The sequence below is a fragment of the Catharus ustulatus genome, chromosome 23 (assembly GCF_009819885.2).
Source record: "Catharus ustulatus isolate bCatUst1 chromosome 23, bCatUst1.pri.v2, whole genome shotgun sequence".
Classification (NCBI taxonomy): Eukaryota; Metazoa; Chordata; class Aves; order Passeriformes; family Turdidae; genus Catharus; species Catharus ustulatus.
In genome coordinates this window covers 2,445,246-2,460,554 of record NC_046243.1, presented here as the reverse complement: position 1 = coordinate 2,460,554, position 15,309 = coordinate 2,445,246, and the positions used below count along the sequence as shown (strand labels likewise).

Here is a 15,309-nt window from a genome sequence, read left to right as displayed (position 1 = left end):
CGCTGCAAGCTCCAGCCCCACATTCCCCATCCTGCTCCCCCCAGCACGAGCCTGCTGCTGTTCACATAGCCCAATATATAAACTTGCTTTTCCTTTAAGAATTATTTTCCTTCAAATTGTCCAGTGCTGTCCCGGGCTCGGGGTCCTGCCACAGCTTCCCTCCCCACAGAAGGTGTGACCGGTCGGTTCCGTGTGCCGGCTGCAGGCAGCCCTGAGACACCGGCGGCCCCGAGGCTGCCAGTGTGGGAAGGCACTGGGCACTGGCTCTTGGCTGCTGGTGGTCCCCAGCCCAGCGTGGGCCCTCACGGAGTCTCTTGCTGGCCCTCAGGCAGTTTTCATGCGCGTTTTCTCTGAGCAGGGGCCAGAACAGCAGGGCCAGGGCAGCAGAAGCCCGGGTGATCCTCGCCTGTCCCTGGCTGTGCCCAGGCAGCAGCACAACAATAAAATATCTTTTGTAAACCACCAGTGTGCAGCCTGTCCGTGGCACTGGGCGCTGGGGAGGGGCTGATCCCCACAGTGGGACTGACACTCAGAGCCCCACAGGGATCCATCCCCAGAGCTTCAAAGGGATCCATCCCCACAGTTGTACAAGGCTGGTTCCCACAGAACCACGGAGATAATCCCCACAGCCCCACAGGGATCGACCCCCACAGGGCTGATCCCCAAAGCCCCACAGGGATCGATCCCTACAGGGCTGATCCCCACAGCCCCACAGGGATCCATACCCACAGCCCCACAGGGATCGATCCCAATAAGGCTTATCCCCACAGCCCCACAGGGATTGATCCCCATAGGGCTGATCCCCACAGCACCACAGGGATCGATCCCCACAGGGACTGATCCCTACAGCCCCACAGGGATCGACCACCACAGGGACTGATCCCCACAGCACCACAGGGATCGATTCCCCATAAGGCTGATTCCTACAGCACCACAGGGATCCATACCCACAGCTCCACAGGGACCAATCCCCACAGCTCTATAGGGCTGATCCCCACAGCACCACAGGGATCTATTCCCGTTGGCCCCATAGGGCCGATCTCCGTTTCCCCACGCGGGGGCGCTGCTCCCAGCAGCCCGGAACAGTGCGGTCCCTTTAAGAGGCAGCGGCGGTGGCGACGGCAACCGCGTGACGTCACGGCGCTGCCCGGAACTCAGCTGGGTTTCCCGCACGGCTGTTCCCGGCAGCCGCTCCCCCCTCGGTCCCTGCACCGCCTCTGCCTAGCGAAGCCCTGCGGCGGGAGGCGGTGCCATCCGGGAATAGCCGGGGGGGGCAGCCCCTCGCCTCGCGCCGTGACGCACCAGGCGATGGCCTCGCTGATTGGCTGTCCGAGGCCGGCCGGGGCGGGGCCGCGGGAGCACCGAGTCGCCATTGGCAGTATGATGGTGACGTCACGGCGGGGTGGGGTCGGGCCGCAGGAGGTCCGGTCCCTCGGCGCAGCCGGACGCGATCGCCGCCGTCACCGGGAGCCGCCGCCCCGCCCGCCGGGACCGCCGGTGAGCGCGGGAGGCGCGCGGGCGCTGCTCGTCGCCGCGAGCCGGTGTCCCCCGGGCCGGTTTGGGGCTGGGGCCGCCCCGCGGGCGGGCCGGGGCGGGAGCGGGGCCGGCGTAGCGGGATATTTGCGGGGGGGGCCTGTCCCGACTCCCCCGTCATTAGAGGGCCGCGCCCCGGTGCGGAGCGGGGTCGGTCTGTGCGGCCCGGGCCGATCTTCCGGGCACCGCACACGGTCCGGCACAGGGGCAGAGCCCGAACCGGCTTCTCGGCGGGCGAAAAGCGTCGGGACCGGCAGGGCCAGAGGAGTGCGGCCCGCCCGGCTCGGCCGGGGCTGACACGGCTCCGGGGCTCCCGTGCGGAGCGAGGCACGGGCTGCTGCGGCTTGTCCTGGCGCTGGTAGCATTGTATTGAGGGCAGGACTCAGAGCCAGGACTGGAAACCGAAAGGGTGGTCTGGGCTCAGCGGGGCTGACAGGCCCGGCTGGGATCTGTGGAGCTGCGAGCTCAGTGCTGCCACATGCCTCCTACAACTGCAGCAGCAGCTCGGGGCCTCCGGGCCTGCACCGGGCCCTGCCCCGGTTACTGTCCCGGGCGTGCTGGCTGTGACGAGCAGAACAGGCAGCTCGGGAGGAGCCGCCCGAGAGCTCTGCGGGGGCTGGCAGCGCTGCCCGCCGCTCCTGCCGCCCCGGCTCCGGGCACTGCCGGTGTGCGGGTGGCTGCTGTGCCACGGGACAGCCCCGCGCTCCTGTGGGAGGGACGCAGCACGGGACTGGCACTGTGGGGAGGGACACAGCACCTGTGGGTGGACCTGGGAGGTTGGGCTGCCCCGGGCCCGCCCCCTTTGCACCTGCGGGGTCTGGCCTGGCTGCTGTGCGCACCTGCTGCCACCCTGGTGGTGATCGCTGTCACTGTCACTCCCCCGGGCTTCTGCTTCCTGTGCATCTGTTGGAGCAGCGGTGGTGTAGTACAGGAGGGGAGTGGGCTGGGTGTCCCCTGCCCTGGGGTGGGTGGTGACAGTGTCACTCGCAGCTGCTGCAGTGGGAGTTCTGCTGGGATAGATCTTGGAGAAGTGTGATGAGGAACAGCAGGCCGTGGCTTGTGTGGTGGTCAGATCTCATGCTGCAGCTGTGAGGTTGCCCATCTCCCTCCTCCTGTTGCAAATCTCTGCATCACTGTTTTCCACCTCCAAGGCTGGCTTTGAAATCGCTCCAGAGGAGCAGAGCCAAATTCTTCTAGCAGCCTTTCCAAACTGGCTCTTGTGCTGCCAGGGCGACTGGCCACTGTGTCAAACAGTGTTCCCTCCATCAGGCTGCTGATGGTTGTGCAGAAGAGGGGGCAGCAGGTGCCTGGTGCAGGGTGCCTGGTGCAGGGACTCTGTGAAGTGTTGTTGATGGCATTTGTCACGACCCTGTGATGGCACTGTGATGATGTGGCCTGTGCAACACTGTTAGTGACTGAGCTTCATCCTACTCATGTCACTGCAGGGGATGTGGAGTCCTTGGGCCCTTCTAAGGCCCTTTCCAGCGACTCCGCCATACACATTGCCCTAGGGCTCATTGTTTGTTGTGAGGGCACACGTGCAGGGTGTTCCCAAGTGTGTCCCAGAGATGAGAAGGCAGACAGGCAGCAGTTGCAGGGTTGCATCCAGGACAGCCCTGTTTTGAATGGGGTGGTTGCAGTGTGCAGAACTATCCCAGAGCCTGTGGGTGACAGTGTGAAGCTGGGCCTCTCTTGTGCTCTGCCCTTGCAGGGAGATAAAGAAAGATGAACTTTAGCTCTTGAGCTACTTTTAGCAGCTCTGCTCTGAGCTCTGGACAGCATGTTTACCCCCGAGCTTGCATCATGCTGTGTTGGTCCTGGCCATGTTGGCTGCTCTCTGGCTCATTTCCAGCGATGGAGGAGAGGCAAACCACAGAGATGGGCGAGCCTGGTGGAATCAGAATGGTTCAAACCTCAGATCTTTAACCCAGGCAAGGATGGCTTCCCGTTGGTGGGGCTGGCCAGGCAGAGGCTCCTTCATGTGGTATTCCAGGGCTGATGGGGTCAGAACTTCCCTGACAGTGGTGGCTGATGCCATAAGGAGTGTCTTAGGGACCCTTTTCCTCTGGGAATGTCAGAGTGCCTAGTGTGGATGCCAGGAGGAGCTGGAGTTTAGTACTGCAAGCTGGCTTGTCCTGCAGCTGTTGTGGCAGTGGGAAGTGGCTGAGTCCTGTCCAAGTGCAGCTGCTGTGTGGCAGCCTGGAAGCTTTGCTCTTGGCCTTTTGTTGCTCTCAGATTGGGGCTCCAGCACTGCTCTGAAATGCCGAGATTGTGGCTTTCAGGTGGAACATCTGTTTGGATCATGGGTCCGGATGTGTCATCTGGTTCAGTTCCTGCAGCCTGATGGGGTGGTCTGCCTGTAAAGCCACTTGGCACCGGGCGCTGGAGGGGCTGCCCAGGTAACCGCCTCCTGTGGCATGCTCCCACAGCACCACTCTCCTCAGAGCTGGGAACACGGCTCAGGCAGGAGCTGGGCTGGGGCAGCGGCTGCTGCTGTTTCCGGAGGGGCTGGTGCAGCCCCCCCGCCCGCGGTGCATGGCGCAATAGGAAGCGAGGCGGCTGAGCTCACCATCCAGGCGGGGCAATCTCTGCGGGGCTGGTGGGCTTTCGTTCTTGCCTGGCCTGTGCATTTGTTGGGTTTTCCCTCCAGCCTTCACCACTCGTGCTGCAGGAGTGGCCTCCAGGCCTGAGTGGAAGGGCTGGAGCCCTGCTGCTACTGGGGCAGAGGGAGCATTCCCCGAGCTGCTGCAGCTGAGAACTGGCCACAAAGGGCTGAACCCCGTGTGGAATGAGGGCTCTGCTGTGCTGCTCCACACGCAGCTCTGGCCCATGGCTCACAGCCCAGCCCTTGGTCTGCAGCATCACAGAGGCTCTGTCACATCAGCCAGCTCTGACTCCAGGGCTGTAGGAGGGCCTGTCTGCAGGACCTTGCACGGCCACTGGCTCTCTTCTTTTGTGTTCACTTGTTGCTCCACTGAAAGCAGATTTGGTACATGTGGACATCTCTGAGGATTGCACCAGAGGGTTGTAGTTCAAGGTTAATGTTGCTGCTCCTGCCTTTGGGGCTGTTCAGTGCTGTGAAGTACTAAAAACCTCTCTAACTCCCATGTCAGTGCCAATGTTTTTTCCCTCCTGGTGCCTCAGCCCACAGAGGATGTTTTCACTTTCTTCACACCCAGACAAATGGGGAAAGAGTACCTCAGGAGAGCAGGCCATGCAGTGATGCTGCATCACTCAGCACAGGGACGTTTGGGAAAAGCAAACCACTTTCTGCAGGGAAGTGACTGCTGCTGTCATGCAGAGCTCTGCATTCATTTGCCAGCACAGCTGGAGTTCCCTTGTTAGCGTCAGTTTGATTTCCATTGATACAAGTCGTGAACTTGAAAATTGCTCCTTCCTTGTTTCTGTAGTTTCCTGGCAGTCTCCGCCTTCTGCACTTACTGTAAGCTCCACAGCCACTTCCCTGCCTCCCGGCAGGGCTGACCAGGGGTGCCTTCAGGACCAAATTAAAGCCTCATTCCTACCTGTTGCCAGTGACCAGCCTGTCCGTGCCAGCTGTCCTGGAGCAGTGTTCCCCAGGCTTGTGCCCTGACTGTCTCTGGCTCTGGCCAGAGAGAACCCTGAACCCTTTTCAGGGCATTGCAGTTGTCACAGCTGGGTCCTGGCCAGGAGCCCACTGGGAGCCAGCTCTGAGCCAGCTGTGTGCCCATCCCTCAGGTCTCCGGAGCTGGCCAGGATGGCGCAGTGGAACCAGCTACAGCAGCTCGACACGCGGTACCTGGAGCAGCTCCACCAGCTCTACAGTGACAGCTTCCCCATGGAGCTCCGGCAGTTCCTGGCCCCGTGGATTGAAAGCCAGGACTGGTAAGGCCTTTTGAAATGTCACTGAGGGGACTTTGCTTGTAACACCCACCCTCAAGTGGCCTGGAGGAGCTCTGTCATTTTCCCTGGGCCCCTGGTGGGGTGGGACTGGCCTCTAACCCTGGGGCTCATGTGGCATCGAGGGAAGCAGGGCAATGCATGGAGTGGGACTTTGTGCACCGTGTTAGACCCTGGACCTGGAGAAGAGGTAGCTCTGAAGCAGGGGGATGTCCCCATCCAGGGCTGGCTAACACTGACCTCTGTTGTGAAGGGGGCTGACACAGAGCACTGATCCCTGGATCCTGTCCATGAGCATGTGGGACGTGCTCACAGACATCAGGTGCTGCTGTGCACTGTCTGCCTGGTGCTCTGGTCTACTTGACCAGATGGTGATTAGTCACAAGTTGGACTCGATCTTAGAGGTCTTTTCCTACCTAAATGAGTCTGTAAGTTGCACAGGGGATGGTGGGTGTGAGCAGAGCCCCCCTGCATGGCCCCCTGCTTTGCCCTTTGCCCCATGCCAGGCCCTCAGGGCTCTCCCTCCCTTGTACAGGGCATATGCTGCCAGCAAGGAGTCACACGCCACGCTGGTGTTCCACAACCTGCTGGGGGAGATCGACCAGCAGTACAGCCGCTTTCTGCAGGAGTCCAACGTCCTGTACCAGCACAACCTGCGCCGCATCAAGCAGTTCCTGCAGGTGAGGTGGGAAGTGCCAGCTTGACAGGGGTAGGCATGGTGGTGAGCTGGTGAGAGACCTAGTGATTCCTTGGCACAGCCCTCAAGCATGTGGAGATCCTGTGGGTTGCCTTGTGCCTGCTGACCGTGGGGTGTTTGACCCTTTACAGAGCAGATACCTAGAGAAGCCAATGGAAATAGCCCGCATCGTGGCTCGCTGCCTCTGGGAAGAGTCCCGCCTCCTGCAGACAGCTGCCACCGCAGCCCAGGTCAGTGGGCAGCTATCCCAGGGCTCCTATCCTGGTTCCTGACAGCCAGGACACAGCCTGGGTGTTCTGGCTGGATGTAGTGAGCTGGGTGCCCCCATCTCTCCTCTCTTCTCCCTGATCCTCTGCCGTGCTGGAGCTGATGCTGAAGTGAACAGCCAGCTGCCAGTGTGTGTTAGGGGTGGGCTGAAGACCCTGCAGAACCTCTTCAGGCTGGGAGGGAGCATCCCCAGGTTACAGCCCTGTCCTTATGTCCTTCTTGTACCCTCTGCAGCAAGGGGGACAGGCAACACATCCAACAGCAGCTGTAGTGACAGAGAAGCAGCAGATGCTGGAGCAGCACCTGCAGGATGTCAGGAAGAGGGTGCAGGTATGTGTCTGCCTGGCCACCTTCTGCTCTCCCCACCACAGTTGTGGAGTGCTTTGAATGAAATCGCGTCTCTTGCCTTGTAGGATCTGGAGCAGAAGATGAAAGTGGTGGAGAATCTCCAGGATGACTTTGATTTTAACTACAAGACTTTGAAAAGCCAAGGAGGTAATGACAGCTCATTAGCATCTGCAAACCACAGTGTGTTCCGGCAAGGAAACTTGCTGGAGAGGTATTCCACCTCCCCTCCCAGCGGCAATGTGCTCAGGCTCAGGGCATTTGCATGGCAATTGGGGAAATCTGGTCTTCTGTTTCTGCCACTGATGCTGCCCTTGAGGGAGCTGAACTGAGCTTTGCTGTAAGCACAGCAGCGGGATGGGGAGGGATTGACCTCTGTGAGTGTGAGAGAGGCACGGAGTGTGAGAGAGGCTGTGTCAGGTTCCTGCTTGCCTATAGGGTGCCTGCACTTTGCTGTGGGAGTGTTGTGTTGTTGTGGCACTTGAGAAGGTGGGAAAAGCCCATGTGTGAGGCTGAAGCTTCTAACCTCTGCACAGACATGCAGGACCTGAACGGGAACAGCCAGTCAGTGACCCGGCAGAAGATGCAGCAGCTGGAGCAAATGCTGACAGCGCTGGACCAGATGCGCAGGGTAAGTGGGGGGCAACTGGCCCTCCAGATTCCCCTGGGTGCAGATCTCCCTTCTTCAGGGTCAGATTTTGGTAGTTCCTGCATGGCCAGAACCAGGAGCAGTGCAGCAAGCAGAGCCCTGAGTGACTTCTTCCTTGCCTGTGAATGTGAAACTTGTGGGTCCATGGGGGAAGTCACAGCGTGCTGAAGGTTCTGCTTTCTCTCATGGCAGGGCATAGTGAGCGAGCTGGCTGGGCTGTTGTCAGCCATGGAATATGTGCAGAAGATGCTGGCAGATGAGGAACTGGCAGATTGGAAGAGACGACAGCAGATTGCCTGCATTGGTGGCCCACCCAATATCTGCCTGGACCGCCTTGAGAACTGGTGAGAGCTGGCTGGAACTGTTTTTCAGTCCCCAGAGCAGTGGCACTCATACACCTGCTGTGGAAATGAGCTCTTGGTGTCTGGAAATGTCCTTGCAAGATGGTTTCTGGTGCTTGACTGTAGCCTGCAGCTTAGATTGAGCTGTGATGGTGAGCACAGTGCTGGAAAGGTGTCCCACTGTCCCCAGCTCCATGCTGGGCAGTTCTGAGGCTGCTGAAAAGTTTCTGGCCCTGGAGTCACCTGGGCATGTGCAGGTTTTGTTTGTAATGCATGGCCTAGAAAAATACACGGGGCTTGGAGCCACAGTCAGTTCTTGACTGGTTTGGCATGGAGAGTTTATTCTTGCATGGGAAGAGGAGGCCTCTGCAGGCTGGATGGTGCAGGCTTGGTAGCCAGAGTTAATGCTGGTTCTCCCTGCTCCTCTAGGATAACCTCTCTCGCCGAATCACAGCTACAGACCCGGCAGCAGATCAAGAAGTTGGAAGAATTGCAGCAGAAAGTATCCTACAAGGGTGACCCAATTGTCCAGCACCGGCCCATGCTGGAGGAGCGGATTGTGGAGCTGTTCAGGAACCTGATGAAAAGGTGCTGAAGGCAGGCAGGAGCCACAGGCAATCCCAGTCATGGCCATGGGTGGAGAGTGGGCAGTGAGGTCTGACTGTGGTCTCTCTGTGCTGTTCCTGCAGTGCTTTTGTTGTGGAGAGGCAGCCCTGCATGCCCATGCACCCAGACCGGCCCCTTGTCATCAAGACAGGTGTGCAGTTCACCACCAAAGTCAGGTGGGTCACCCCCCATGCAGGTGAGGGAGGGGAGCTGAGCAGGGAGGGCAGCTTGGGATCACTCTCTGAAGATGCTGCTGCAGATGCAGCCCCCAGCTTACCTGGGGAGCACTAGTGCTGGGAAGGGATGGATCCCAGAGGGATGATCCCAGTGGGCTGGAGTGCTGCCCACATGACTCAGTGCAGGGCTGGCTGGGGATCTGCCTTGTTCCTGGAGGCAGCTGGGTTCTGGTAAATCCCACTGCGGGGGTGGGAAGCATCAGCACATCCCTGGCCAGCTGCTGCTCAGCTGGGCCACGTTCCCTGCCAGCCTCCATGGAGCTTCTTCCTTGTTTCCCACCTGTGCCTCCATGGCAGCCTCTGGCCCGGAGTAGTGTGGAGGATGTTTGTTCAGAACCTGGTGTGGGCAGTCAGCAACCCAAACAAGCTCCTCAGGATGCTCAGGGGAGCATCAGCACCTCCCTGGTTCTGGGGACAGGTGCCAGGGCTAACATGTCCCAGGTGTGAAGGTGTGCCCAGGGCTGCTGGAGGAGCTGGTCCATTCTGCTGGCTGTGCCAGCTCCTGTGGAACAGGAGCAGTTCCTATGCACAGGATGTTCATGCTCTGTGTCTGCTGACTCTTGCAGGTTGTTGGTCAAGTTTCCTGAGCTGAACTACCAGCTGAAAATCAAAGTCTGCATTGACAAGTGAGTCCTGGGCTTCCCTTCCAGTGGCACTGGGTGTGCTTACTGGGATGGGTCTGACTCCTGCTGCCCTTGGATTGGGCTTGATCCCCACAATGAGGGCCAGTGTGACCTCCAGTTGAAGGGGATGGTGCAGGGTGGCACTGAGTCCTAAGGGTTCCCCCACATGGGGGGAATGCTGGGATGCAGCTGGCACGGCTTGTCTGCATCAGGGTAGGAAGGCCACTACCATAACCTGGTGTCTCTTTCCCCCTTTCTAGGGATTCTGGGGATGTTGCAGCACTTCGGGGGTAAGTGCTCCGCTTGCTTTGGTCCTTTTTTCCTGTTTTTGCTTTTATTCCTGGCAAACATCCTACCACTCATTCACTCCAGCCCTGTCAGCCACACTTTCCTTTTCCCAGGTCCCGGAAGTTTAACATCCTGGGGACCAACACCAAGGTCATGAACATGGAGGAGTCGAACAATGGCAGCCTCTCAGCAGAGTTCAAACACCTGGTGGGTACCATGAGCTGCTGGGCTGCTCCTGTATGGCCGTGTGTCATTGTGGTGCTGCTGCAGCCTGTCCCTCTCTCTGCAGACCCTGCGGGAGCAGCGGTGTGGGAATGGAGGCCGAGCCAACTGTGATGTGAGTGTCAGGGGCCCTGGGAGGGGGACTGGCAATGGACAGGGGCAGCTGAGCTGGGAGGGGATGCAGGAGCCTTGCCCTGAGGCTGGGCTGGCACATTGGCAGCTTGCCAGGCCAGCCCTGAGCAGCTGTGCTGGGTCTGGTGGTCAAGTGTTGGGCTGAGGGTGGATGTCTTGTGGTGCTCATGGTGTCCCTTTCTGCCCCAGGCCTCGCTGATAGTCACTGAGGAGCTTCACCTCATCACTTTTGAGACAGAGGTGTATCACCAGGGGCTGAAGATCGACCTGGAGGTGAGGCATGGGTCACTGCCTTCCACTGCCAAGGGCCTGGTTGGAGCCCTGGGAGTTGTCCCCATCCATGGTCACATCCTCTCTTTGCAGACCCACTCGCTGCCTGTGGTGGTCATCTCCAACATCTGCCAGATGCCCAATGCCTGGGCGTCCATCCTGTGGTACAACATGCTGACCAACAACCCCAAGGTAGTGCAGGTGTGGGAAGGCAGCAGGGCAGGTGTCAGGATGGGGGTGTCACAGTGAGAGAGGGACATTGAGGATGGGCAGCGAGGCTGAGGCAGTACCTGGCCCTGCTCCTGTCCCATGTCCCACTCAGGACTCTGTGTTCCCTCATGCAGAACGTGAACTTCTTCACTAAGCCGCCCATTGGGACCTGGGACCAGGTGGCAGAAGTGCTGAGCTGGCAGTTCTCCTCCACCACCAAGCGTGGTCTCAGCATCGAGCAGCTGACCACGCTGGCAGAAAAACTGCTGGGTAAGTGCAGGGTGACATGGCCTGAGTAATTTTCAATTGCTTGGTTGTCTCCCAAATGGCACAAACCCTGGAAATGGTGTCTTTGGAAGGATAACTCTATTTAAATGGTTGTGTTCTTTTTTCTCTGCCAGGACCAGGTGTGAATTACTCTGGCTGTCAGATCACCTGGGCCAAGTTCTGCAAGGTACAATTTTCTCTCTTCCCTGAGCACCTTCCCTTGGCTGTTCCCTTCCTCCAAGCTGTGCTAGCAGCCTCTCTTCCTTTTCCTCAGGAGAACATGGCTGGCAAAGGCTTCTCCTTCTGGGTCTGGCTGGACAACATCATTGACTTGGTGAAGAAGTACATCCTGGCACTGTGGAATGAAGGGTGAGTGCCAGCCCAGAGCCTGTGGTTTGGTTGGAACTTGGAAGGGGTCCCACAGGTTCCATCCTGAGGGCATGGGATGCCTTGTCCATGTGCAGGTGTGCTGTCTTGGGAAACTTTTTGCTGGTTCAGAGTGAAAACTCACCTGGGAATCCATAAAATGTCAGTGGCCAGGCCAAGTTCTGCTGTGTAGCAGAGCTGGCAGGGCTTACATCCTGGAGGAGCTGCTCCTGTGCCCTGACTCACATCTGTTCTTGCTTCCTCCTGCCCAGGTACATCATGGGGTTCATCAGCAAGGAGCGGGAGCGAGCCATCCTGAGCACCAAGCCCCCAGGGACCTTTCTGCTGCGCTTCAGTGAGAGCAGCAAGGAAGGTGGCATCACCTTCACGTGGGTGGAGAAGGATATCAGTGGTACGAGCTCTACCCTGCTACCTGGCTTGGCATTCCATGTTCCAGAGGGGGCTTGGATGCCCTGAGAAGCACTTGTCCTTTGTCCTTGTCCCAACAAGCTGTTTGCATGGGTTAACTCCTGAGCCTGGCCACCCTTTGCTGGTCTTTGCCCTCTGAGTGTGCTGCCCATGGGCACAGTTTTCTATAGCACTGAGCACAGTCAGGTCCCAGTCCTGCCCCATGCTGTGTGCTTGGCAGGGCTAAATGCAGCTCCAGGCCCATCTTGTCCCTCCTGCTCTGGGGTGTCTGAAGGCAGCCCTGTTCTGTGAATTTTGTTCTGTGCCAAAATTCTCCTTCCTTGCACAGGGAAGACGCAGATCCAGTCGGTGGAGCCTTACACCAAGCAGCAGCTGAACAACATGTCATTTGCGGAGATCATCATGGGCTACAAAATCATGGATGCCACCAACATCCTGGTGTCCCCGCTGGTGTACCTGTACCCAGACATCCCCAAGGAGGAGGCTTTTGGAAAGTACTGCCGCTCTGAGAGCCAGGAGCACTCGGAAGCGACGGACTCAGGTAGTCGTTGACTTTCTGTGGCTCCTTTGTCACAGGGAGGCTCTGGGGATAGCACTGGGTGTCACCAGCCAGGACCTTGTGCCATCCCTGGAGGGCACAGCCACGGTGTGGGATCAGCCACGGGGTCCCATTGGGTATGGGCAGAGGGCGGGCACTGCCTGTGTTCTGGGGGGTGGAGAGAAACATTCATCCTTGGGTGGCTGATGACGAAGCTTCTCCCTCCTTGCAGGTGCTGCTCCATACCTGAAGACCAAATTCATCTGTGTCACCCCGTGAGTGTTCCTGAGGGTTGTCTGTCAGTGCTTGGGGGGGTATTTGTGTGCTTGAGGGAAAGGTTTCCTTCCTTTCTTTCCACCTCTGTCTGAGCTTTACTTGGTTACTCTGGGGTTCCCAGCCTGGGTTGACGGTGGGGGCTGAGCCAGGCTCCGGCTGCTGCCCAAACCACAGCCCTGTTCTTCCCCTCCGGGGCCCCTTTCCTCTGGAGAGCTCTGGGGGCCACTGGGCCATGCCCAGGGGCCCCTCAGCGGGTAGAGGGGAGTGTTAGAGAGCTCTGGCCAGGCTCTGACTCCGGAGCTTTCTGTGCTTCTTCTCCCTCGGACAGCACCTCCTTCAGCAACACCATCGACCTGCCCATGTCCCCGCGCACCCTGGACTCGCTCATGCAGTTCGGCAACAGCAGCGAGGGCGCGGAGAGCAACGCGGGTGGGCAGTTCGGTGAGTCGGGGGGGGCTCCAGGGGGCCCCGGCTGCGACCACGCGCGGGCCCCGTAACCCTGGCTGTGTCTGCCCGCAGAGTCGCTGACCTTCGACATGGAGCTGACCCCTGAGTGTGCGTCCTCGCCCATGTGAGGGGCTGCGCCGGCGCACGGGGCCCTCCCTGGGCTCAGCCTTCCCACCTCCAGAGCGCTCCCCTGGATTTGTCCCGCTCGGCTGCAGCTGCTCCGGGCCTGCCCTCGGGAACAGCTGGGGGCAGAGTCCCTGAATGGGTCAGATCCTCACCTGACCCAACAGAGCAGCCTCTCTCTGGGGTGGTGCTACTCATCTCTGGGGGAGGGGGATGAACCTTTTTCTATTTCCTTCCATAACAGTTTTCTATTATTTTTGCTCATTCAAGTGCCTATTTGCCTCCGATTGCAGCCACAGTTCCTACAAACGCTTCCACAGCCCTGGTCCCACTGCTGGAAGCTGCTGCCCTGACTGCCTGCACCCAAACCCACAAGACCCTAAAAATCTGGAATTGCAGAGGGGGATTGGCCATATGGCAGGGTCTGCCCTGCTGCTCCCAGCACCTCCTAGAGCTTGCAGGGTGCTGGGCTGAGTCCTGTCTGCACCCACCTGGCTCTGGTTTTGGCCAGCCAGGATGACCAGTACAGGGCTCAGAGCTGCAGGTGGATGTATCCAGATGCCCTCACCTTGGACTCAGCAGGCACTGCCCTTAGTGGACTCAGCCTGGGTCTACTGGGAGCCCAGAGGTTTGGGAGGTGCTTGTGTTTGTCCCCAGCTTCCTGCTTCATGGGCACAGTAATCTGGCCAATGCCAGCAGCCCGGGCTCCTTTTGGGATGGCTGGTGTCCCTGAGGTAGGGCAGAGCTGCTGCCCAGTAATGGCACCTATGTGTAAACAGCATTTGCAGCTGTGGCCCATTTTGGGAGCTGGGTGAAGCCACAGGGGCTGCCCTGGCTTCCCTGTGGCCAGGCTGGTGCAGGGAGCATGGTCTTGTTTCCAGCACTGTGCTGAGTTAGACCAGTTGGACCCTGGGGAATTGGGGGAACCAGCACGGCTGACAGTGGGGCACCTGTCCCTTTTCCTCTGAGTTGTGAGGGGCCAGGCATGGGATCTGCAGCTTCTCGGGAGCTTCCTGTGGCATTTCTTTTGGAGGTTGATCCTCACAGTTAAAATGGAAAGGGGCAGAAGTTGAAGGGAGCAGGTGGAGGTGAGGAGAGGAACCTGCTGTGGGGCAGTGCAGGACAGTGTTATGGGTGTTGTGAAAGCAGATGTCCTGACTTCTGGGGAGTTGGTGGTTGTGGTCCTGCATTTACCAAAATTGGAAGAGCCCTCCTGTCTTTTCCATGCAGTGGGCAAACAGACACAGATGAGCAGTGGAGGGGTGGGGGAGGCAGTGGCAGAGCTGCTGCTTCCAACCTGCATCACAGCAGGCAACCAGAGGGCAGGGGGGAGGATCCCCATGGCTGTGGGGTCTGGGCAAGCCCCTCCAGGCTGTGTGGGAGCAGGATGGGGGGGTCTGTGGTTGGACCTGAGGATGTTCAGGGGCGATGAGGGCCTTTTGTCCCTCTGCTCGCTCACCATAGCTGCCTCCAGCCACAGTCCCTGGAGCCCAGGGCAGCATTCAATACTGTAAAAAATTTTATTTTTTTGTATATTTTATTGCTGTATCTACAGGCTTTAACTTTCTCCAAAATAAAGGCCCTGAAGAGACGTGCTCTGGGGTGTGAGCTTGGCTCTGCCTGCGGCCCCCGCCTGACCCTGCTCCGGGAACTGGGGCCTCCGTCAGCGAAACGCGGCCCCGGTGCCGTGGCTGCGGTTTGCTCAGTGAGAAGCAGCTCCAGCACTGCCAGCGCCTGCCCGGCACGCGTGGGCAGCTGCCCCTTATCACGACCTGCAGGGCCCTTCCCAGGGCATGTGGGGGGCAGCTGCTGTGCCCCAGCCCGTGGTTGCTTTCTGTGCCCCGGAGACGTGCCTGGGTCTCCTCCACTTGTGTAGAGGAAATGCCGGTGCCAGCGTGGGAGGACACGGCTGCACTGGGGCCCTGCTCTGGCTGCTCTCAGCCTGGGGTATCTGGGGCTGCACTGGGGCCCCTGTGAGTGCTTCAGCCCTGGGGGTTGAGGGGCTCTGGGTGGAGGTGGCTGGGCTGGAGCTGGGGCTGGGGCTGGGGCTGCAGCTCCCAGGCTCTGCAGGGCATGGACTGGATGGGTGTATGAGGCTGGGAGCACTGGCTGGTGACAGTGCCATGCATTGCCCACAGGGCCCCATGGATTCCACCTCAGCACTTGCACCCCTAGCCCTCTGCAATACCACGGAGAAGAGGATCATTCCAGGGTTTGTGCTCTGGTGAGGCCAAGAGAGAGAGAGAGATTATTCCTCTGTCAGAGCAGGATTAGGGGGATTGTTCGTGCAGGTCATGTGGAACTGGCTGTGCTGGATGGTTTGAGGCACTGGAGGTGCCCTGGAGCCTTCTCTGCCCTCTGTGTGCCCTGGAGCATCCTGCTCAGGTCTGAGCTGACCGTTTCCTTCTTTGGACACCAGCCCCACTCCAGGACCCCTCCATTTCACTGTCAAACCAAACCAGGGCTCTGCCCAGACCCCACAGACTCATTCCTGCTCCCAAGGCAGCTGTGTTGGATCATCGCCTGTCTCCGTGGTGCAGCCCAGGGTGCTGTGGGTGGGGGGCA

At 59.3% G+C, this 15,309-nt stretch overlaps 1 protein-coding gene across 2 annotated transcripts; it reads left to right on the top strand.

The window, feature by feature from the left end:
- The first annotated feature begins 1,400 nt into the window (after positions 1 to 1,400).
- STAT3 (signal transducer and activator of transcription 3) lies at positions 1,401 to 14,335 on the top strand. 2 transcript variants are annotated; one of them, XM_033078899.2, is made up of 24 exons: positions 1,401 to 1,497; positions 5,251 to 5,397; positions 5,948 to 6,092; positions 6,241 to 6,339; positions 6,611 to 6,706; positions 6,790 to 6,871; positions 7,258 to 7,352; positions 7,563 to 7,714; positions 8,141 to 8,299; positions 8,401 to 8,493; positions 9,120 to 9,179; positions 9,437 to 9,466; positions 9,578 to 9,671; positions 9,754 to 9,801; positions 10,008 to 10,091; positions 10,182 to 10,280; positions 10,433 to 10,568; positions 10,700 to 10,752; positions 10,840 to 10,934; positions 11,204 to 11,343; positions 11,689 to 11,901; positions 12,131 to 12,173; positions 12,503 to 12,615; positions 12,694 to 14,335. In XM_033078899.2, exons 2-24 carry the CDS (start codon positions 5,270 to 5,272, stop codon positions 12,747 to 12,749), a joined length of 2,313 nt encoding a protein of 770 aa, XP_032934790.1. In that variant the 5' UTR covers positions 1,401 to 1,497; positions 5,251 to 5,269; the 3' UTR covers positions 12,750 to 14,335. The 2 variants fall into 2 exon arrangements, with proteins under 2 accessions (XP_032934790.1, XP_032934789.1); XM_033078898.2 differs by having other exon boundaries at positions 11,689 to 11,904.
- The last annotated feature ends 974 nt before the right edge of the window (positions 14,336 to 15,309 follow it).

Coding starts and splice junctions, on each gene's coding strand:
- STAT3 (XM_033078898.2), top strand. CDS start 5,270: ATGGCGCAGTGGAACCAGCTACAGCAGCTCGACACGCGGTACCTGGAG. Junction 6,707..6,789: donor ATGTCAGGAAGAGGGTGCAG/GTATGTGTCTGC, acceptor CTTGCCTTGTAG/GATCTGGAGCAGAAGATGAA. Junction 9,180..9,436: donor ATCAAAGTCTGCATTGACAA/GTGAGTCCTGGG, acceptor CCCCCTTTCTAG/GGATTCTGGGGATGTTGCAG.